The sequence below is a fragment of the Puma concolor genome, chromosome C1 (genome assembly GCF_028749965.1).
Source record: "Puma concolor isolate L17-30 chromosome C1, mPumCon1.1.hap2, whole genome shotgun sequence".
In the NCBI taxonomy this organism is placed as follows: Eukaryota; Metazoa; Chordata; class Mammalia; order Carnivora; family Felidae; genus Puma; species Puma concolor.
In genome coordinates, this window is record NC_141674.1 from 26871937 (window position 1) to 26893499 (window position 21563).

At 39.8% G+C, this 21563-nt stretch overlaps 2 protein-coding genes and 1 long non-coding RNA gene across 18 annotated transcripts in view; 1 reads left to right on the plus strand and 2 right to left on the minus strand.

Annotated features, from left to right (window-relative positions):
• Window positions 1-735: 735 nt before the first annotated feature.
• Window positions 736-3932, minus strand: TMEM35B (transmembrane protein 35B). 4 transcript variants are annotated; one of them, XR_015254600.1, is made up of 5 exons: window positions 3799-3932; window positions 2207-2387; window positions 2050-2104; window positions 1567-1752; window positions 1178-1290 (listed from the first exon to the last, which is right to left on the minus strand). XR_015254600.1 is itself a non-coding variant. In XM_086716423.1 (4 exons), the coding sequence occupies exons 1-4, from the start codon at window positions 3904-3906 to the stop codon at window positions 1187-1189; spliced, it is 453 nt and encodes a 150-aa protein (XP_086572549.1). In that variant the 5' UTR covers window positions 3907-3932; the 3' UTR covers window positions 736-1186. The 4 variants fall into 4 exon arrangements, 3 of the variants coding, with proteins under 3 accessions (XP_086572549.1, XP_086572551.1, XP_086572550.1); XM_086716423.1 differs by lacking the exon at window positions 2207-2387 and having other exon boundaries at window positions 736-1290; XM_086716425.1 differs by lacking the exon at window positions 1567-1752 and having other exon boundaries at window positions 736-1290.
• Window positions 3802-21442, plus strand: LOC147577911 (uncharacterized). Of its 3 annotated transcripts, none has more exons than XR_015254603.1 (4): window positions 3802-3916; window positions 4230-4428; window positions 14021-14203; window positions 21286-21442. It is a non-coding gene; the product is annotated as an uncharacterized LOC147577911 (long non-coding RNA). The 3 variants fall into 3 exon arrangements; XR_015254602.1 differs by having other exon boundaries at window positions 14021-14132; window positions 21286-21432; XR_015254601.1 differs by lacking the exons at window positions 14021-14203; window positions 21286-21442 and having other exon boundaries at window positions 4230-4498.
• The window catches only part of ZMYM6 (zinc finger MYM-type containing 6), a 61981-nt gene continuing 45251 nt past the window's right edge, over window positions 4834-21563 (minus strand). For 10 of the 11 annotated variants that reach the window (XM_086716403.1, XM_086716404.1, XM_086716408.1 and 7 more), the window contains 3 exons: window positions 21159-21199; window positions 8986-9130; window positions 4834-7285 (listed from right to left, as the gene is read on the minus strand). In XM_086716403.1, the coding sequence (XP_086572529.1) occupies window positions 5454-7285; window positions 8986-9130; window positions 21159-21199 (2018 nt within the window). In that variant the 3' untranslated portion in view covers window positions 4834-5453. The remainder of the gene's footprint in view (window positions 7286-8985; window positions 9131-21158; window positions 21200-21563) is intronic. The other variant, XM_086716410.1, reaches the window with a different exon arrangement.

Sequence of the window (21563 nt, forward strand, 5' to 3'; positions counted from 1 at the left end):
CTGTCAGCTGGTGGCTGTGGCAGTTGCATAAATAAGCTCTTTTCCTCTCTTCCATTATGGGAGGCATATCACTTTCCAAAAGGCCCCCACTGAGGTGAAGACAGTTGGTGATGTGATAGTATGGACTCTAACGTGGCCACTTTCCTTCAGTAATTGTCCATACACACACACACACCCTTCTGATTCCCTGGGACCTCCGGGATTCATCCCCGGCTTCCAGCATGGCTTTATCACGCAGCATCCCTTGAGTTGGCTGTCCTCTGCTTCCATGTAGATATCCAAAGAGCACTGCACTAAGTACCTACCTCGCCACCAAAGGCTGCAGTTTCAGATCCTGTAAAACAATGATCCAATGCCCATCTTTGTTAGCTCCGCAGATCTAAAGTGCACAAAGTAAAAGAATGGGAGGGGATATCTCACGCGACTGGGAAGCACACAGGCAGAGGCAGTTACTTAGACTCTGCCATAGCCAAGGTGTAAATTTTAAGTATGTAATACCAATGCTTTAAATGTGCGGGTCTTTTGAAGCAGCACCCTCACTTCGAGGGAAAGACAGTAAGTATGCAAAGGTGATTTACTGTGAAGTTTACAATAGCAAAAAACTAGGGACAATCTAAATGTTCCTTAGTGGGGGCTAGGATAAATATATTACAGTACATCCTCACAACGGAATACTATACAGCCATTAACATCAATGAGGTAAAACAGACACGGAATGAATGGTGTTACAGTATGTTAGTTTTAAGAGACATTTAATAAAGTAATTTATAATTGCCTCATTTTCATTAAAAACATCTGTACAAAGGCATAGTAAGAGTTGAGGTACAGTTATTAAAAAGGAGTGGATAGTGGTTATTTTTGGTGCATTAAATTTTGAGGTGATTTAAATTGCTTTTCTGTTTTCTATTTCCATATTACATGAGGAATGACAGTGTGTGCAACACGTGCTCCTCAAAAAAGAGCAGTGAATGTCTCAGAGAGAAAGCAGGGTCAGGTAGAGAAGATGTCTGCTTCAACACTGAACAGCCCTGGATGCACTGGTAAGAAGGTGGCAGACTCGGCGTTCCACCATACTCCTGCCGTGATAGTGATGTGGCATGAAGAGAAAAAAGGACTCCCAGGACTCCTTGAACGCACTTGCAAGAGTCTTCTTCCTAGTGGGTCTGACCACCTTCTTAGTTTGGACTCAGAGCTGGCAGATATCCAGCAGCAGCAGGAGCCCCAGGCAGATGACTGCTGGGATGTAGGTGTTCGGTGACTCTTTCAGAGATGCCAGAGTGAAGATGGCTCCTGGAATGGAAAGTGAGGTCCCTGAGGCCCCCTGCCCCTCTCCAGCTGAAGCCTTCCCATTCAACACCTCCCAACCACACCCACACAGAGCCTGAGCTAGCTGCTCTCATCTCTCTGGCCTCCCAAACAGAACCAGGAATCAGAAGCCTCTTAAACTAATGTAGCCCCTCTCAGAGGGTGAGAAAGAAACAGGAGCAATCTAGCCAAATGGCGCAGGGAGGTAGGTAGGTGGGCATCTGGGAACAACTTCTAATCCTTCTCCTTTCTTAATCCTACCGGAGGGAAGGTGGAGGTATGGGAAAGATCCGAAAATGAGGGAAGCCTCAGAGATGGAAAGCAAGTCCGGGGCGGGGGGAGGGGTGGCAGTGGTGGCAGCAATGGTGACACAAGGCCAGGGGATCCAGAAGAGTCTGAAGTCGTCTGATCTTTGAAGCAGCAGCTGTCTTGGTACATCAGCAGGTCCTGTGGGCAGAGCTGCTACGAGGGGGTGCTCTACAACTGCCTGTCACAGGGAAATTCTCTGCTTTTCTGGGGGCCCTGGCTTCCTTGCTCTCGATTCCCACCTGCCAGACACATAACCCCACCGGCAGCTGCAACTCCATCCCCTCCTCTTTAGGGTAGGGCTTAGGAGAGAGCAGTACGGACTTTGAGATTATATACATCCATACAATGGGAATACCCTGCAGCCAGTTGAACTGATGAGGTAGGAAGTATGTCTGACAAAGAATCACGTTCTAGTATACTAAGTTTTAAAAGCATCTGTCCTAGTCCAAAGGCCATGGAAAATAGAGTACAGCAGGGAGGGCTCCTGGTTCTAGAAAAAAAGGAAAGGAGGCAACAGTAAAGGGAACAGCCAGATCTTCCATGATCCTCTGCCAGAAGCCCCGATTTCCCCAGCCCAGTTGCACCCCCTTACCCATCATGAGCAGGGTCAAAAGCAAGTTACTGATCTCTTGCAGCATCGGTGGGCCCAGGACCAGCAGCAGCCCAGCCAGCAGTTCCAGCCAGCCCACAGCCTCTTGATAGCCCATGGGATCTGGCTGATAGCCGAACACCTTCAACGGGAACACCTCAGCAAACTGCACAAACAGGGCTTTCTAGGGGCAGCAGGGAATGTCTGTCAGCCACACTCAACAAGGATCCACTGCCTGGGCACTCCACAGGGACATTCTGGGCCTGCGCCCTCAACCCCTCCCCACCCCCCCCCCCAACAAAGGAGCTACTATTCTAGGTCAGGTCCAGGGTTGAGGTCAGTCTGGAGAGGGGAGGGCCTCCCTGGGGAGGGGCGGGGGGAGCTGAGCTTCGGAATCAGGAAACAGGCTTTACCCTCCAAGAAGGGCTGGATGGTGTGGTGCAGAGATGGACTGATTTTCTCAACAGACTCTCACCAGATTACAACCCAGCCCCAAATTCCAAGACCAGGAAGCTAGGCTTGCCAACTTTAGGAATGTCACAGCTTCTCTTTCTTTCTGCCTGACCTGCTTTCCCCTGATGACACTATGCTGGGAATATTGGGAGGTGGGGGTGAGGATGGAAGGGTAGACGGTTGCTCATTCAACGGATTCCACTATGAATATGGTATGCTGGGCCTGGATCCCATTGCAGTCGACACAAGAGTAGTTAAGGAGGCTCAAAGAGACTCATTGTGCTGAGTTAGGCTCCGTGACAACTTCAGCCTCTGGCTGACTACCTTTTCCTGCATCGCACCCCACCCCCACTTTAGCTCTACCTCCCCTACTGTCAGCAGCAAGGAAGAAACTGTAAGCGGCTGGCTCTGGGGAGGTATGTACTTCCGCAAACAATCCACCACCCTAAACCAGGGAGGAAGGGCAGAACCCAGGCCTGGGAGACGGAGGCTGGCAGGGGTCTCCAAGTCAGGCTTATTTGAAGGGCTGGGGAATTGGTGAGCATAAGGGCACGAAAGCTTTCCCGAGTCTGGACCTAGCCGGAAGGTGGAAGAACTTGTAGACTTCCCTCTCAAGCTGCCTGGGGAAGGGTTCTCTGGATTCTGAGTTAGGGGAGCGTCTAGATTGACTCCTGCTTCCTGACCTGCCGTGTAACCTTTAGCAGACACACTTCACCTTCAGGGAGAGTTTCCTAGCCCACCAAGCGGTAATTCATAAACCCATCCTCATGAACCTCCCAAGAACGCAAACAGGAGAAGGAGGAGAAAGGGGCAGGGAGGGTTCTGGGTCCCCCTTCCATTCCATCTTCTTCCGCCCGGGGTCCCGGCGCATTCCTCCTCCAGCCCTAGGTTTGCCCGGGGCCCCCAGTGCTCAGCTGGAAGATGTGCCCCTTCCGTCTAGGCAAGAGCCAGAGGACTCGGAGGAGCACCCCGGGAGAGCGCCTACGTCTCAGTCTAGCACTGTCTCGCCGGAAGGCAGGCGGGTCCGCGGGGCACCGGCGCAGGCAGGCGGGCCGGTCGCCGCGGGGGGGGGGGGGGGGGGTGCGTAACGGCCGCGTCCGCAGTACCCGCCGCCGCGTGGCCGCCCACATCCCGCTGCTCACCATCTGCTCGGACGCTGGAGCCGAGATCTGCCCCGAGAGCTTGGCCGCCCCCGTGAGCGCGAAGAAGCCACCCAGCAGGACGCGCAGAGCGGCGAGCCCGAGCGCCATGGCCGCGCAGGTCCTCCGGGAGGGAAGGAAAGGGAAAGGAAAGGAAGGGGAGGAGAGGAGAGGCCCTGCCGAACCCTCCCCCTGCCGCCCGCTCGGTTCCTCCCTCCCCAGGGCCACCAGAAGACCCGCGCCAGAACCTCCCGCTCCCCGCCCCCCACCCCGAGGCTGTTGCCACCCTCTTTTCTGGCCCCCACCTGTTGCGAGGGGAGACGGCCTTCGGGAGGGGCATCCCCATCTCTCAGATGGGGGCACTGAAGCCCAGTGGCTCAAATGACCGCACGAGCCCCTTTGAATTCAAGGGGCATCTCTTGTCTCCCAACCAGTATGACTGAGTAGAGTCAGACTCCAGGAGTAACCATCTACACGTGCCTCGCAGAAGACCGGGGTTTCCTTCCAGCCTGAGCCACCCTAGCTTTGGGATCTGAGCTGCCACCTAACCTCTTCGGGCCTCACTATTTGCATCTGTAAAAGCGATTAAGCCTGTTCTCCTTAGGAACAGGCCTAGCACAATGTCTGGCACCTGTAAGAGCTCAAACGTTATTTGTAAATTAGTAAATTATGAAATCATTAATAATAAGTCGGTAGCAAGTAATTATAAATTGCTTTCTTTGTGTAAAATATATTTTTCCTCCAATTCCTCTCAGTTGAAATTAAAATATGAAAAGTGTTTGAAAATTCAGACACTTGCAGCATAGGTAAGAGAGACTTCCACTAACAAAACCCTACAGGCCACTCGTGGTCCATCTGCTATAACCTGGAAATCAGTCTAGACCTTGATAGACAAACTGTGGGCCAAATTTAGTCAGCGGTTTTTTCCCACTGGTTCCCCCTTCTTCCTCCCCAGCTAACAATGTTTTACATTTTTTAATGATAAAAAAAATTTTAAGGCAGCTTTCATGACACATGAAAATTATATGAAATTCTTAGTTCAATGTTCATAAAGTTTTATTGAAACACAGCCACACTCATTTGTCTGTGTATTGCCTACAGCTGCTTTTGTGCTGCAAACCCAAAATTGACTAGTTGCCACCACATGGCCTGCAAAACCTAAAGTATTCACTATCTGGCCTTTTATGGGAAAAGTTTGCCAAACCCTGGTCTAGAGCGCCACAGAAACCCCTACTCTCCTGCAGCTTCTATTTCTGATCAGCCAAGCTGCTTAGATCTTTGTTTTCTACGTACCCACAACCTGCTGGGGTGGGTGGCTGCCTGGCTGAAGACTGCAATGTCCCATGTGCTTCTAAAGGCCAAGCAGATTAACATCCAGGTGTGCTGATACATTACAAACAGGCTTTTTGTGACCATTTTTGTCCCTAATCCAGATGATCCAATCAATCAATCAAATAGCTAAATTCTCTGCCTTGGACTATTAAAATTATAATATATAACTAGGTATAAATGCACAATTATTCCTCAACAAAAAGAAAAATTATTAAAACATATAATCACTGAAAACACATATCCACATTAGGAAATTATATTTTAGGATATTTATACAAAATTTAACACAAAATTATAGACTTTGATCATTAGCAATACCCATCTTACTATTCTTTCTCCTTTACTAATTTTTCTATCCTTGGAATTAAAGATGTGACTGCAAGTCTTAGAGCAGGACCAGAAACCAACAGATTTCTTTGTCTTGACTCAGTCAAAGCGGAAAATGTAGCATCACATAAATAAACAGTTGAAAAGGGCAATAAAAACTTCATTGCCTTTTCATGGAGTTCTGGGTAATTTGTCTTTGCATTTATCCAAAACTGAGTCACAGACATTGATTTAAATACTGACTGTAATTCCAAATCTGAAGATAGCTGTACTAGTTTTTCTTCTTCGAAGTCCATGAGATTACTATCTTTGGAATTCATAAAAGGATTAATTATCCACAAATTTCCTGAACGCAAGTCTTCTTCTGGTGGGTAACAGTCATTGAACATTTGACAAAGTCCTTCCAGGTGCTCAAAAATAATGCTTGCAATGCTTCTCATATTTAAGTCTGATGAGTTTACGAATTCGGAAAATGAAGGGAACATGTCATAATCATTCTCTTGTGTGCGCTTCAACCACATTTTTAACTTTTCCTTAAGTATATCCATTTTATTATACAAATTGAAGAGAGTAGTCATAGTTCCTCGGAGACTTAAGTTGAGTTCATTTATAAGTGAAAAAATATCTGATAAATAGGCCAGCTTTGCAACCCATTCTTCATCAAGAAAATACTTGGCCAAATCTGAATGCTTCTGGTTTAAAAAAATTTCAATTTCATGTCGTAGTTCAAATAATCTTGTTAAAATTCTCCCTCTCGAAATCCAACGTACTTCAGCATGAAGGGGTAGATTCACATGCTCAGGCCCCATTTCTTCACACAAAATCGTTAACATTCGTGAATTTGATGCATTGCTCTTTATAAAACTTAAAATTTGTGCTGACTGCAAAAGAATTTTATGTAAGCATGGAGACAACTTTTCTGCTGCTAAATGCTCACGGTGAATAAAACAGTGTGTAAATGCCACTGTATTCGTGGCGATTTCTTGAATCTTTGCCCTTAAACCAGAACACCTGCCAGTCATGCTTGCAGCCCCATCTGTACAGAGACCAACACAGTGTTTCCAATTCAGAGACTTACTATCAATATATTTATTTATTAGTTCAAATATTTCAAAACCAGTTATTTGAGAAGGCATTTCAATGCAACATAGTAATTCTTCTTTTATATCACTGCAATCATAATCAATGAAACGAATATAGCACAAAAGAAGGGTGATATTTGAGATTTCTGATGATTCATCTACCTGAAGGGCAAACCACTTTGACTTTCTGACTTTTTGAATCAGCTGATCTTCAATGTCTGCAGACAACTCATCAATCCTGTGTCCAATCGTGTTATTAGAAAGAGGAATGGTTTTCATTTTGTCTCCAGCACTTGAACCCAAAACTTCTGAACACATTTCCACTAAATATGGTTTAATTAATTCTTCGGCAATGGAGAATGGCTTCTTGCTGGCAGCAATTTGGAAAGCAATTAAATAAGAAGCTTTCACAAGTGACTTTTCAACTAGTAAACACTTTTTTAAAGAACTATTCTGACATTCCATTTCAAGAGATTTTTGTTCAAAAAAATCTACTGGTTTGTTTTCTAATTCTGAATGTTTTGTCTTCAGATGATGAGAAAGATTTGCTGGCTTCATGTTTTCAGTGGATAAGATTTCTCCACAAATGACACATTGTGGCCTTGGTGAACTTTCTTTTGATCCTGGACAGATAATAAAACCAACTTTTAAATATTCCGCATCATAAGTCTGGAAAAAACCTATTCTTTTTTTCTTTGCAGGTGGAGAATCAAGTTCCGCATCATTTTTCTCATTAGGCATAGGTAAATCTGAATGAAATATTTGAATCACTGTTATTTTTCAAGAAGAAATAAGCAATAGTCTTTATGTTTTCCCCCACACATTTAAAATATCTTTTTTTAGTATTTATATTTGTCAAAAGAATACACTAACGTTGAAACAGAAACCACAGAACTTTCATGGTGCCATTAAAAACAGAATTTCTCCTTGCCCAAAACTTGGCCACTGACTAGAGCAAAACTATAGGCTGCGGGACGTGAACTAGCAATGCTATATATATATATTCAACAGATTGCTGGAATTAGGGCTGAAGTCCACAGGATGCATCTAGTTAAGAATAAATTAATTTACTTTTTTAAATTTCAGAAAAAAGAAAACAAATGTTTAAAAAGTTAACATTTGGTGAATCTAGCTGTAGAATATATTAATGTTCATTGTGCCATATTTTCAATCATTCTGAACTTTGAAATTTCTCCAAATTAAAGTTGAAGAAAAAAAAAGGTTAATTAGTAGTTTTAATACCCAATGTATGAGGGTAAAGAGAAATGAGTGTTCTCAAACACTGATGTAATTTTTCAGTTTTGCAACACATATCAAAAAGCCTTAAAAATCTATGATAGCTTTTGAATCTGAAATTCTACTACTTAGGATTTATCCTAAAGACCTAATTAGACAAGTGAACAAAGATTCATTTACACAACTTAACTCAATACTGTTTACAATATTAAGCAACTAAAAGCGATCCAAGTGTCAATCTTAGGGGGATGGATAGGTACATACATTGGAATCTATGCATCCATTGAGAATCTCAATGTATATTTAAATTTATATTGACATGGAGTATTTCTGATGAGCAATGTCAAAGGAAAAAGTTCACAACAGTACATCTTAAACAATCCAGTATTTAATCTAGAAATTTTTGAAAAATGTATAAGCACACACATACCCACACATACAGATGTCCACAGATCTTTTACTACCTTCCACATGTGAATGTATATAGAATATAAATTCATGTACACAGAGTATATCATTTTAACAGGAATATACAACAATCAAATTTACTTTGGAAGGAAAACAGGATTCTCCTTGACTCCTACTAAAAGAAATGCACCCTACATAAAAACTCAAGATTACTTGTTGACAGATTATACTTTTAAATAAACTACATATATTCTGTGTAGTAAAATTATCATTAAAAACAAAAATCAAAAAATGCTTTGGGCAGAGTAGGCTATGTAAGTAATTGAAAACATGAGGGTAGTGGCAGTTAACATGGATTGGGGCAGCAATAGTTTACAGCCTTTCCAAATATGAATTCAAGTCATTTTCCTGATCACCAACACCTCAGACACACAGTTATATTTTTAGTAAATGACAAATTAATTCACATTGTTTTTAAAAAGAAAGAAGAACTACAGTTAAATCATTAACTCTTTTAAAGAAATTTGTATCTTAATAGTTATAATAGTTTGTACATTTGAAAAACAGCAGTGCACAGAGATGTCTGTCCACATAATGCTGTGTGTGCAGATGGATTCAATTTAGTAGTTATTGGTGTTAATGACAATAATTACAAAAGGAATAAATCAGATGTTCAAAGGATGTGATGCAAGGATGAATGTTTTCCCGTTTAAGAAATGGTATATGATTTTCTTTGCCTTTCTTAAAAAAAACAAAAACAAAACAGAGTTAACTTTCCACATAAGCAGAGCACAAGGATACATACCTGTCTGACATTCCTTGTGTTGTGTATGTGGTTTGCAAGAGGTGGCCTTGGTCTGTGTGACAGGCTTGCACAATACTGCTTTGTTCTTTAAAAGCTTGGAAGACTGGGAAGATAGAAGTTTTGTGGCATCTATCTGTGTGCTTCCCTAGTTAAAAGCAAATTCAGAAACCAAAAACATGTTTTTTAGTACCTTAACACTGACCAGAATCACTATCAATTGAAAGTTGGCACATAGTAAAAGAAACAATTCCTGTGAAAGAGTAGTTGCAATAAAGAAGCTACTTTGGAAAATATACACTAATTCCTAAATCTTCTAATTAGTGTCAGTTCCATTCATTAATTTTTTAAAAATACTCTGCCTATAGTAAGGACAATCAACACAATAAAAACAATCTTTACTGATTAAGACAATTGGCTATTCAGAAAAATTAGATCCAACTCAGACTTTATGCAAAATATATTCCATATTGATTTAAGACCTCAACATGAAAAAAATGAAACTTTAAAATCACTGGAGAGGGAGTGGCTAGCCGGCTCAGTCAGCAAAGACTCTTGATCTCGGGGTTGTGAGTTCAAGCCCCACGTTGGGACGAGAGATAACTTAAAAATAAAATATTTAAAAAATAAATAAAACAAAACAAAAAAATAAAATAAATTAAATCACTGGAGAACTTTCAAATGACCAGAACAAAGAGGAGATATTCTTAAAAGAAACACAAGAATTATAAACAAAATAGAAACGACTAATACATTTGACTATCTTGAATTTTTTTTTTTTTTTTTTTTTTAAATAAAGGTCTTTATAAAACAAAGCTGAAGAGTAAGCAACAGAGTTAGAGAATATATTTAAGGGGCACCTGGGTGGCTCAGTCTGTTAAGCATCCGACTTCAGCTCGGGTCATGATCTCAGTTTGTGGGTTTGAGCCCCACATCAGGCTCTGTGCTGACAGCTCAGAGCCTGGAGCCTGCTTCCGATTCTGTGTCTCCCTCTCTCTCTGCCCTCCCCTGCTCTCACTCTCTCTCAAAAATAAGAATAAAATATCCTAAAGGGAGAAAGAGAGAGAGAAAATGTATTTAAAAGATGTTTGCTGGAGTGCCTGGGTGGCTCAGTTGGTTAAGTGGTTAAGTGTCCGACTTCAGCTCAGGTCATGATCTCGCAGTTCATGAGTTCAAGCCCCACATCAGGCTCTACACTGGTAGCTCCGAGCCTGGAGCCTGCTTCAGATTCTGTGTCTCCCTCTCTCTCTCTGCCCCTTCCCTGCTTGCTCTCTCTCTCTCCCTCTCAAAAAATAAATAAAAATTAAAAAAAATTTTTTTCATAAATAAAACATGTTTTTCACTCAACAAGTATTTACGGAATGTTTACTGTAACTCAGGCACTGTTCTAAGCCCTGGGGATACAGCAAAAAAAAAGAGAAAGAAAGTCCTGCCTTTATGGGCTTTACATCCCACAGGGAGACACAAAAGATAAACAAGTAAAGCAAATATATATTGTATAATTCCAGGTAGTGACGAGTGCTATGAAAGAAAGCAGGGTAAGGGAATGGAGGGTAATGGTGTGGAGAAAGGGTATTTTTAGAGTAAATATTTGAGCAGAGATCTTCTGAATACTCAACTCAAAAGAACAAACCACACAAAGGCTTGAAGTCAGAGGACTCCAGGCAGTGGGATTACAGATGCAAAAGCCCTGAAATGGGAGAGTCTAGCATGCTTTAGGAACATTAACAAGAACAAGGCTGAAATAAAGTAAGCAGGGGCTAGAATGAAATGTTTGAAGAGGCTGGCAGAAGCCAAATTGTATAGGATCTTGAAGGTCTTAGTTTCAAAAACAGTAAGAAATTAGGATTGTATTTTAAATATGATGGAATGCACTGCAGATTATATTTAAATTTACTTTTTAAATAAGCAATGGATGTAATAATTTTGAATTATGTAATAATACAAAAGGTATAAAAGTATTTACATGAAAAGTAAGTTTTCCACCCATCTACCCCCTGTCCAGACTCAACCTTGAATACAAGGTTCCCAGTTTTGTTTTGTTTTTGAAGTTTATTAATTTGAGAGACAGAAAGCACATGTGTGAGCAGGAGAGGCGCGGAGAGAGGCAGAGAGAGAGAGAATCCCAAGCAGGCTCCACACTGTCAGTGTGAAGCTTGATGCAGGGCTCAAACCCACACACCGTGAGATCATGACCTGAGCCAAGATCAAGAGTCGGACACTTAACTGACTGAGCTACTCAGGTGCCCTCCTAGTTTCTTACACATCCTTCTAAAGGTGGTCTATGTAATTAAATAAGTTGCTTCTGACTACAAATTGGTGGCATATTATTAGCAAGGCTCTAGCACCTTGTACTGTACCTATTAGCAAGCTATCTTAGAGGTATATTTACATAACTTTGTATAAAGCCACCCTAATAACAGCTTTATACATTGAATGTATCATAGGTAATCTGAAGAATCTCTGCTACTGAAAACTGAATGTTAAAAACATTTGCTATTACAAACAAGGCTTTTTTTTATTACATTTATTTATTTTTGAGAGACAGAGTGAGACAGAGTGCAAGCAGAGGGACAGAGAGAGAAGGAAACACAGAATCTGAGCAGGCTCCAGGCTCTGAGCAAGTGTTCAGCACAGAGCTTGATATGGGGCTCGAACCCATGAACCATGAGATCATGACCTGAGCTGAAGTTGGACACTTAACTGACTGAGCCACCCAGGCGCCCCAAACAATGCTTTAATAAATACCCCTACATATAAATTAATTCTACACGTGCTAGTATATTTATAGAATAAGGTATTCTAAATTGTGGTTTGGTGGGTCAGAAGACTTTAATTATGTTAGTACAGTCACACTGCTTTCCATAGAAGCACACTATATCATATTATATGACCTTCAGCAATGTACATGAGCTCGTTTCCCAACACTCCAGTTAATATGGTATTTATGAAACTTTTTGTTATTTCTCAATAAATGAAAAATTATCTAACAGTAGTGTGGTTAGGTATTTTGCATGTTTAAGCATTATTAGTGTTTCCTCTTCTGTGAACTATCTACTCCTATCCTGTACCCTGTTTTCCTTTAGCCTTTAAAAAAAATTCTATAAAGTTAAAAAAGAAGGGGGTGGGGGGGACACCTGGGTGGCTCAGTTGGTTAAGCACCTGACGGCACAGGTCATGATCTCACAGTTCAGGAGTTCGAGCCCCACATCAGGCTCTCTGCTGTCAGCACAGGAGCCTGCTTCAGAGTCTCTGTCTCCCTCTCTGCCTCTCCCCTGCTCACACTCTTTCTCTAAAAAATAAATAAACATTTAAAAAATGTTTTAAAAACTTCTATGCATAATTTTTTGAATGAGTAATGTAACATGTGACATAAAATTCAAAGACTTTAATATCAAACATGAAAATATACTAATTTCCCTCTTAAATTCTGCCTCAGTCGTTCAGTTCTCCTTAGAGGCAACCACTATTATCTATTCATTGGCTGCCTTCCAGTGCTTTCTATACATATGTATAGGTATGTGGTGGTGGTGGTGGTGGTGTGTCTGTATGTGTGTTTAAAACACAAATGGCAGTTTGCTATACCATTTGGCCTTTTTCATTTATTGTATATGAGACTGCTCTATGTCTGTACATATATAGTTACCACATTCTTTTTAAGTGCACAGTATTCTACTGTAATGGATATAGCGTACTTATTTTAACTATAGTCCCCAAAGAGCTGCTGTATATGCTTGGGCAGGGAATTCCACTCACCAGACCACATGACTAAGTATGAGCTAGGAGAGGGGTATATTTCAGGTTCTACCCATGTAGGCCTATTTTTTTTTTTTTCTAGTTCACACAGTAACTGAGAATGAACTCACAATGGCCCTGACTATTGATCAAACAATGTGGCTGTTTTCAAGCCTTTGCTACTACAAACAATGCTGAAATCATCCCCGTACATACTTCAATTTATAAATGTGCAAAATATATCTGAAGGATAAATTCCTAAAAATGGAGTTCCTTGGTAATATGGTATTTACATTTTAAATTTTAACAAGTTTTACTAAATTGCTCTCTGTAGCAGTTTTACCAACTGCAATTGACAACATGTAAAAATGCCTTAACAGTGTTATCCATTATTTTTATTGTTGCCAATCTGATAAAGTTGGAATTTCTCTAATTTTAAAGTTGAGTATCTTTGCATATGTTTAAGAATAATTTTTATTTCCGGGGCACCTGGGTGGCTCAGTCGGTTAAGCATCTGACTTCGGCTCAGGTCATATCTCATGGTTCGTGAGTTCAAGTTCCACGTCAGGCTCTGTGCTGACAGCTCAGAGCCTGGAGCCTGCTTCAGATTCTGCCTCCCTCTCTCTGTCCCTCCCCCATTTGCCCTCTGTCTCTTTCTCTCTCTCAAATATAAATAAACATTAAAAAAATTTTTTTAAGAATAATTTTTATTTACTAGTCTGATGGATGAGATTTTGTTGCCCATTTTTCTACTGGGTGCTGGGTCTTTTTATTGATTTATAGAAGCTCTTTACATATGGAAAAACTGGCTTTTTATGACATGAATTGCAACCTTTTAATTTTTTTCATGTCTTCTGACTTTGAAATGTAGCTGAATTTCCATAACAACTCTTTATGGCTTCGAGTTTTGTGACATATTTAGAAAGACTTTCTCTACTTGTTTATTAAAATTCTTTCCTGTATTCTTCCCTACTACTTTATTATTTTTTTACATTTAAATCTTTTCTCCATGTGGACTTCATTTTGGTGGAACTCGTAAGGTAGAAATCCAATTTATTTTTTTCCATATGTATGCTCAGTTGTCACAATGCTGTTTATTGAATAAGTTTCTCCTACTGATCTGAAGTGCTATCTTTATTATTTCTAAATCTACATACATATTTAGGTCTATTTCCGGACTTCTATTGAGTTCATGGCTTCAGTATCAATTGTTTTATCTTTCTAGCTTCATAAAATTCACAGTTCTACTATAATTTTGGAAACTAGCTCTTCCTCTTCCCCCTTCTTTATTCTTCTTTTACAGAATTTCATTGAAGATTTTTAAGCAGTGGAGTGACACAATCTGATTTAAAATCATTCTGCTAACAATGTGGAGAAAAAAAATGCAAAGGGCAAGAATGCAAGCAGGAAGACAGGTAGGAGGTCACTGCAATGAATCAGAGAAAAGACGATGGTGCCTCAGACAAAGAAGGTAGCAGCAGGAATGGTAAGAAGTAAGGAACACTAGAGAGGAAGTCTGGGGTGGAATAAAAGGGTTCTGATTTAGACATATTATTTGAGATGGCCATTAATCATCTAAGTGTATATGTCAAGTAGGCAACTGGATACATGAATCTGGAGCTCAGAGGTCATGGCAAGAGAAATAAATCTGGGAATAAGCCACCATCTAGGGGGTGTTTAAAAACCACAGGACTGTACTGAGTCCCCAGGAAGATTGAGAAAAAAGACAAGTATGTTGACCTAGAAGTTGAAGAAGGTATTTGAAGAAGAAAGGGAGAGCAACTGTATCAAATGTTACTGAAAGGATAGGTTAAATGAGAACTGGAAATTGACCACTGGACTTGCAAAACTAAAGGTTCATGGTGACCTTGACAAGAGCAATTTCTTCCCCCCCCCCCCCCGTGTTTGTTTATTTTTGAGAGAGAGACAGAGCACAGTAGGGAAGGAGCAGAAAGAGAGGGGAGACACAGAATCTGAAGAAGGCTCCAGCTCTGAGCTGTCAGCACAGAGCCCAACGCAGGTCTCCAACGCATGAACCGCAATATCATGACCTCAGCCAAAGTCTTAACCAACTGAGCCACCCAGGCACCCTGACAAGAGCAGTTTCAATGGAATGGTGCAAAGCCTGACTTAAGTGCCCTAAGGAAAGATAACAGATAAGGGAGTAAGGCAGGAAGTTGAGGCCACCCTTAGAGTTTTTCTAAAATGGAGAGTAGAGAAATAGGACAATAGCTGGAGGGCTCTGGTGTTAAAATATTTTTCATAGATATTAAGTATTACTGCATGTTTTTTGTGTCAGTGAAAATGAGTAGAAAGAGGTGGGGGCAAATCCAGAATATATAAAGAGATTCTATAAATCAATAAGGAAAAGATAATTCCACACAAAAATGGGGAAAAATTAAGAACAGGAAATGAAAAGAAAATTCAAATGTTCAAAAATACAGACATATAAGCAAAATTGCTAGTTATCAGTGATATGCAAAATAAAATAAGGTATTACTAAATAGACTGACAAAAAATGTTTAAATCTGACAACACTGAATGATAGCAAGGCTGTGGGAAATGAGTATAATCATAATCTCCTGGTAGGAATAAAAACTGAAACAGACATTTTGAAAACAAAAATGCAAATACTCTTTGAATTCAAAATTCTACTCTTCCATATCTACACCAGACAAACACCAGCACACGTGCACAAGGAGATGTATACAAAGATGTTGATTGTAGCAGAGATTGTTTTAATAGTCAAGACCTAGAAGCAACCTAATGTTCATCAACAAAGCAAGGATAAATAAAATGCATTACTTTCATACAACACTATCCAGCAGTCAATGAACTAATAAGAAATGAATTCAGTAAAGCCACAGAATACAAAATTAACAGACAGAAATCAGTTGCATTTCTATACACTAATGAAGAACTATTAGAAAGAGAAACTTAAAAAACAATCCCACTCACAACTGCATCAAAAAGAACAAAATACCTACAAATAAATTTAACCAAAGAGATGAAAGATCTGTACTCTGAAAACTATAAGACACTGATGAAAGAAACTGAAGGAGATACAAATAAATGGAAAGCAATACCATGCTCATAGACTAGAAGAATTAATATTGTTAAAATGTCCACACTACCCAAAGGAATCTATAGATTCAATTCAATTCCCATCAAAATACCAACAACATTTCTCATAGAACTAGAACACAGAATCTTAAAATTTGTATGGAACCACAAAGACCCTGAATAGCCAAAGAAATCTTGAGAAAGAAAAACAAAACTGAAGTATCACGCACTCCCTGATTTCAAACTACAAAGCAATAGTAACCACAATAGTATGGTACTGGCCGGAAAACAGACATGGAGATCAATGGAATAGAACAGAGAACCAAGAAATAAACCCATTCATATATGGTCAATCTATGACAAAGGAGACAAAAATATACAGTGGGTAAAAGACAATCTCTTCAATAAGGGAAAAACCCAACAACTACCTGTAAAAGAATGAAACCGGACCACTATCTTACACCACATGTTGAGTAAGAGTTGAAACCATAAAACGCCTTGAAGAAAACATAGGTAATTAGCTATTTTTCATTTTTTAAATTAATTTATTTATTTTGAGAGAGACAGAGACAGCATGAGTGGGGGAGGGGCAGAGAGAGAATCCCAAGCAAGTTTCACGCTGCCAGTGCAGAGCTCAACTCGGGGCTTGAATCCACAAAACTGTGAGATCATGACCTGAGCCAAAACCAAGAGTTGGACGCTTAACCCACTGAGCCACCCAGGTACCCCGGCAGTTAGCTATCTGACATAAGTATCAGCAACATTTTTTTGGACCAATCTCCTCAGGCAAGGGCAACAAAAGCTAAAATAAATAAACGGAATTACATCAAACTAAAAAACTTCTACATAGAGAACGAAATGATCAACAAAGTGAAAAGGCAATCTACTGAATGCGAGAAGATATTTGCAATTCATGCATCTGATAAGGGAATATCCAAAATATAGGAAGAACTTATACAACTTAATATAAAAAAAAAACCCAATTAAAAAATGGGCAGAGGACTTGAATAAGCATTTTTCCAAAGAAGACATATAGATAGATGGTCAACAGGTATATGAAAAGATGATCACATCACTAATCATCAGGGAAATGCAAATCAAAACCACAATGATTCATCACCTCAAACCTGCCAGATTAGATATTATAAAAAAGACAAAAAAATGACAAGTGTTGGCATGGATATAGAAAAAAACCCTCATGCACTGCTAGTGAGAATGTATATTGGTGCAGCCACTGTAGAAAATAGTATGAAAACAGTATGGAGTTTCCTCAAAAAGTTAAAAATAGAATTCCCATATGATCCAGCAATTCAACTTCTAGGAATGCATCCAAAGAAAACCAAAACACCAAAGTGGAGAGATACATACACCCCTATGTTCACTGCAGCATTATTTACAATAGTCAAGATACAGAAGCAACCTAGGTATTCACTGATGGATGGATAAAGAAGTATGATGCACACACGTGCGCGCGCGCGCACACACACACACACACACACACACACACACACACACACTGGAATATAACTCAGCCATAAAAAAGAATGAAATTTGCAACAACATAGATGGACCCAGAGGGTATTATGTGCACTGAAATAAGTCAAACGCAAAAAGACAAGCACCATATGATTTCACTTGTATGTGGAATCTAAAAAACAAAACAAATGAGCAAACAAAACAGAAACAGATTCCTAGATAGAATTTCTGGTTATCAGAGAAAGGGAGAGATTCGGGGGGGGGGGGGGGGGGGGAAGGAGGGACAGGCAAAACAGGTGAAGAGGATTAGGAGGTACAAACGTCCAGTTATAAGAAAAATAAACCATTGGGATGTAATGTACAACACAAGGAACAAAATCAATAAAAATGTAATAACTTTGTATGGTGACAGATGGTAACTACAACTTACTGTGGGAATCATTTTTTTTTTTATAAAATTTTTTTTTTCAACGTTTATTTATTTTTGGGACAGAGAGAGACAGAGCATGAAGGGGGGAGGGGCAGAGAGAGAGGGAGACACAGAATCGGAAGCAGACTCCAGGCTCTGAGCCATCAGCCCAGAGCCTGATGCGGGGCTCGAACTCACGGACCGCGAGATCGTGACCTGGCTGAAGTCGGACGCTTAACCGACTGCGCCACCCAGGCGCCCCGGGAATCATTTTACAATGTATAAAAATATCAAATCACTATGATGTACTGATGTACTCCTGAAACTAATAGGATACTGTATGTCAATTATACTTCAATTTAGGAAAAAAAACATAAGTTTTAAAAGAAAAAGAAAAAAAAAGATAGACTAAAACTAAGCAAATAAGCCCAATCTAACAATGGTTAATTCTCAATGGTGAGAATACAGTAGAGCAGGAGTTAGCAAAGTTTAGAGTGGACCAAGCCCAGCCTACCACCTGGTTTTGTAAATAAAATTTTATTGGAATGCAGCCACTTACTCATTTATGGATTGTCTATGGTTACTTCTGCACAACAGCAGAGATGAGGAGTTGCAACAGAGTCTGTATGGCAAGTTTAGTCTAAAACATTACTACCTAGGAAGTCTGCTGACTTGTGCACATTTTTTTAAGTTTATCTTGAGAGAGTGTGTGACAGCACGGATGGGGTGAGAGGGAAAGAGAGAGAGAGAATCCCAAGCAAGGCCCACACTGTCAGCATGGAGGCTGATGCAAGGCTCAACCCATGACTCATGAGATCATGACCTGAGCCGAAATCAAGAGCTGGACGCTCAACTGACTGAGCCACACAGGAGCCCTGACTTGTGCAGATTTTCTTCTTTGTCCTTTTCTATATCTCACCTTCCCCTAAAATTTAAGACTATTTAAATAACTTGAAGGAGAGTCAAACTAAAGTCTGAGAGAAACAAAGAAAAGATTCTAAAACTTTCATTTTTTTTTTAAATTTAAGAGTACTACATATACTTTGTATTGACTAAACCGAAAACATTAATCAGAGCTATTCTATAACACAGTTTAAATGACTGGTGAATTATAGAGGTACTCCACATAGAGAAAAAATACATAGGGCAGTCCTATTTAAATGAGGGATGTATTCTTGAAAACCCAGAATAATTCAAAACTAACTGTCCCATATATAGAAGAAAAAGGATGCATTCTCAGGATACATAAATTTGCAACCAATATAGAATATTTTTATAATATATACTAATAACATTAGTATAAAACCTAGTCTATTAATGCCCTTATCAATTATACAGTTATGTGCTTAAGAAGAGAATTATTCATTCTGTTATAGCAATTTATTAATCACGTAATTTTAAAATATAACTTAATGTATAATATACAATATACAAATATAAGTACAAAGTTAACTTAATGATATTGCATTAACTACTGCAGTATCCTGCCTGAAAATAATTGAGTAAAAGTTATCATTATCATCTTCTAACAACACAAGTAAGGGGAGAGTTAAAAGGTATTAGGACAAGCTATGTCGCCACATCATGGGGAAGGCTGGTCTGAGTCCCTGGAAGATTTCTACTAAAGAATGAATCTGATGTGGCTGGTTTTTGCTCTCATTTTCTTTGCCTCTGGGGATTTCTTGATATGCAGACACACTGTCCATCTTTCACCTTGCCACCATGAAACAGCAATCCACATTTGGATCACTTTCTTTAATAATAGCAATTGTTGCTGGAATATGGTCAAAAGCATATGCCAGTTACTTCGCTGCTGGCTGCTGTGCTGAAGGCCCAATAAGTGCCGGGACCCTCTTCCAGCTGCCTTTGTTTTTCTAATTCTAGCAAGTCTTCCTGTATTACTCCATGGAGAACCACCCAAGCGAAATTTCAGCATCCCCTTCACCAACCTTGCACAAATTCACCTTCTTTGTCACTTTCACAGATTGTTTATCAGGCGTGAGGCTGTCGTCTTCCAAGATAAAGCCTCTTTAGATTATGGTAAAGCTGAAATGTTTTGATAGCTTCGGTTAGCAGCTATAGCTTGCCTGCTCATTTTTATACTCTTAAAACTTTGGTAGGCTTTAAAATTAGAAGGCCAGCCATGACTTGTAGTGAACTTTTTTGTCTCACTTTCAACTCCTTTCAAATCATTAAAATTACTTCAGGCCTTAGCACAGGCAATGGCTTGAACTTAGGGGGGCATTACAGCAGCACTGATCTTGCAGCTGCGTTGCCAGGATTTTTTCCGTTTACTCCATTATTCTTGCCTGGTTATAAGATTTTGTGTGTGTGTGTGTGTGTGTGTGTGTGTGTGTGTGTGTGTGTGTGTGAGTGTATGTGTGTGAACTAAACGATGTATCTTCTTTAATGCTGCTTTTGTTTTTTTGAGCATTATCTCAATATTCTGCAGGCTGCACTCTCCTAAATGAACTGCACATCCTGGTCTGGCCTTTCTCACAGAGTTTTATCACATCTAACTTCTGTTCCAAAGATACTGAATTTGGGGTACAGTTTTTTAGCACTAGCACCACTACTTAATGAACTTGAATGACACTGCTATATGACATACAAAAATATCTTTAACTATACCAAAAGCAAATGTTAAGACAGCTACCAAAAACAGTCCCCAAAAACATTAACCCAAGATCCAATATATTAGGTTCATGTGATATTGATAAAAGATGATGGGAATTTTGTTTCCTGCTAACACAAGATATAGGAAAATAATGACGTAATTTGCAATCCTTTCAACTAGTCAGATTTGAAATTATGTGTTTCCTCAAAATATTTTTTTTAATTTTAAAAAGTTTCACAATACTTCAAATTGGAAACATAAAGTGGGAACTTAAATGTATTTTTACTTTGCACTATTTTCAGCTTCACATAATTTGAAGATGCATAAAATAACACTACACTGAACTTTTTCAAGAGACTTTCCAGTCTAAAAGAAAAATACTTGAATGTAGTAAAAGAGAAAAATAAGCAGCCAGATGGAATTAACAAGAATTTAAAGAAATTAAGGAGCCAGGGAGCCCGGGTGGCTCAGTTCGTTGAGCGTCTCACTCTTGATTTCGGCTCAGGTCATGATCCCAGGCTCATGGGATCAAGCCCTGCACTGGGCTCTGCACTGAGTGTGGAGCCTCCTTAACATTCTTTCCCTCTCTCCTTCTGCCCTCTCCCCTGCTCGTGTTCTTTCTCTCTCACTTTTAAATTTTAAAAAATTTTTAAAAAAAGAAAGAAAGAAATTCAGGAGCCAGAACACAACAAAATAAATCAGAAATGCATTCTTATTAATGTAACTTTAAGATTCCGAAACAAAATCAGTGCATAATACTCTACTTTTTTTTGAAGACTAAGCGAAATGCATTCAGATACATATTAGAATGCTACATCCAAAATGAAAATAAACCCAAGTGGCATTATGAGGAAAAATATTAACGATAAAACTTACATCTTCAATGACTTTTTGTGTTGCCTCTTTAGTAACTGCACCTGTTATAAATGAACACACACATTATTATCCCCAAAATATACAGATGTAAACACTGAGACCAACAAGTTATTTTCCTCTCACTAAGGTGGGCCAGAGTCTACTCCAGAATTTCTCAAAGAATGGTCCAAGAAAACTGGGCATCAATATCACCTGGGATGCCTGAGAAAGGTAAGGATTCTTGGGCCCCAATTTCATCCTACTACAGTAGAATCTCTGGTGATAAAGGCAACTATATTAAAATCACTTAGGTTTAAAAGAATAATAATAAATTGTACACGCCTCTTCCTTCCCTACCCATGCCAATATGCCTGCTACCCACTTCCCTCTGAGAAAAAGGGGCATGTTTCCTCACAGAAATATAAA

Bases quoted from the DNA above. Each gene is read 5' to 3' on its own strand.
- TMEM35B (XM_086716423.1), bottom strand. From the start codon at position 3,906: ATGGCGCTCGGGCTCGCCGCTCTGCGCGTCCTGCTGGGTGGCTTCTTC. The intron at 2,105-3,798 runs GTGAGCAGCGGG...CTTTTTTTCTAG, and splicing joins CTCCAGCGTCCGAGCAGATG to AACCAGGAGCCCTCCCTGCT. The intron at 1,291-1,566 runs GTAGGATTAAGA...TTTCCATTCCAG, and splicing joins ATACCTCCACCTTCCCTCCG to GAGCCATCTTCACTCTGGCA.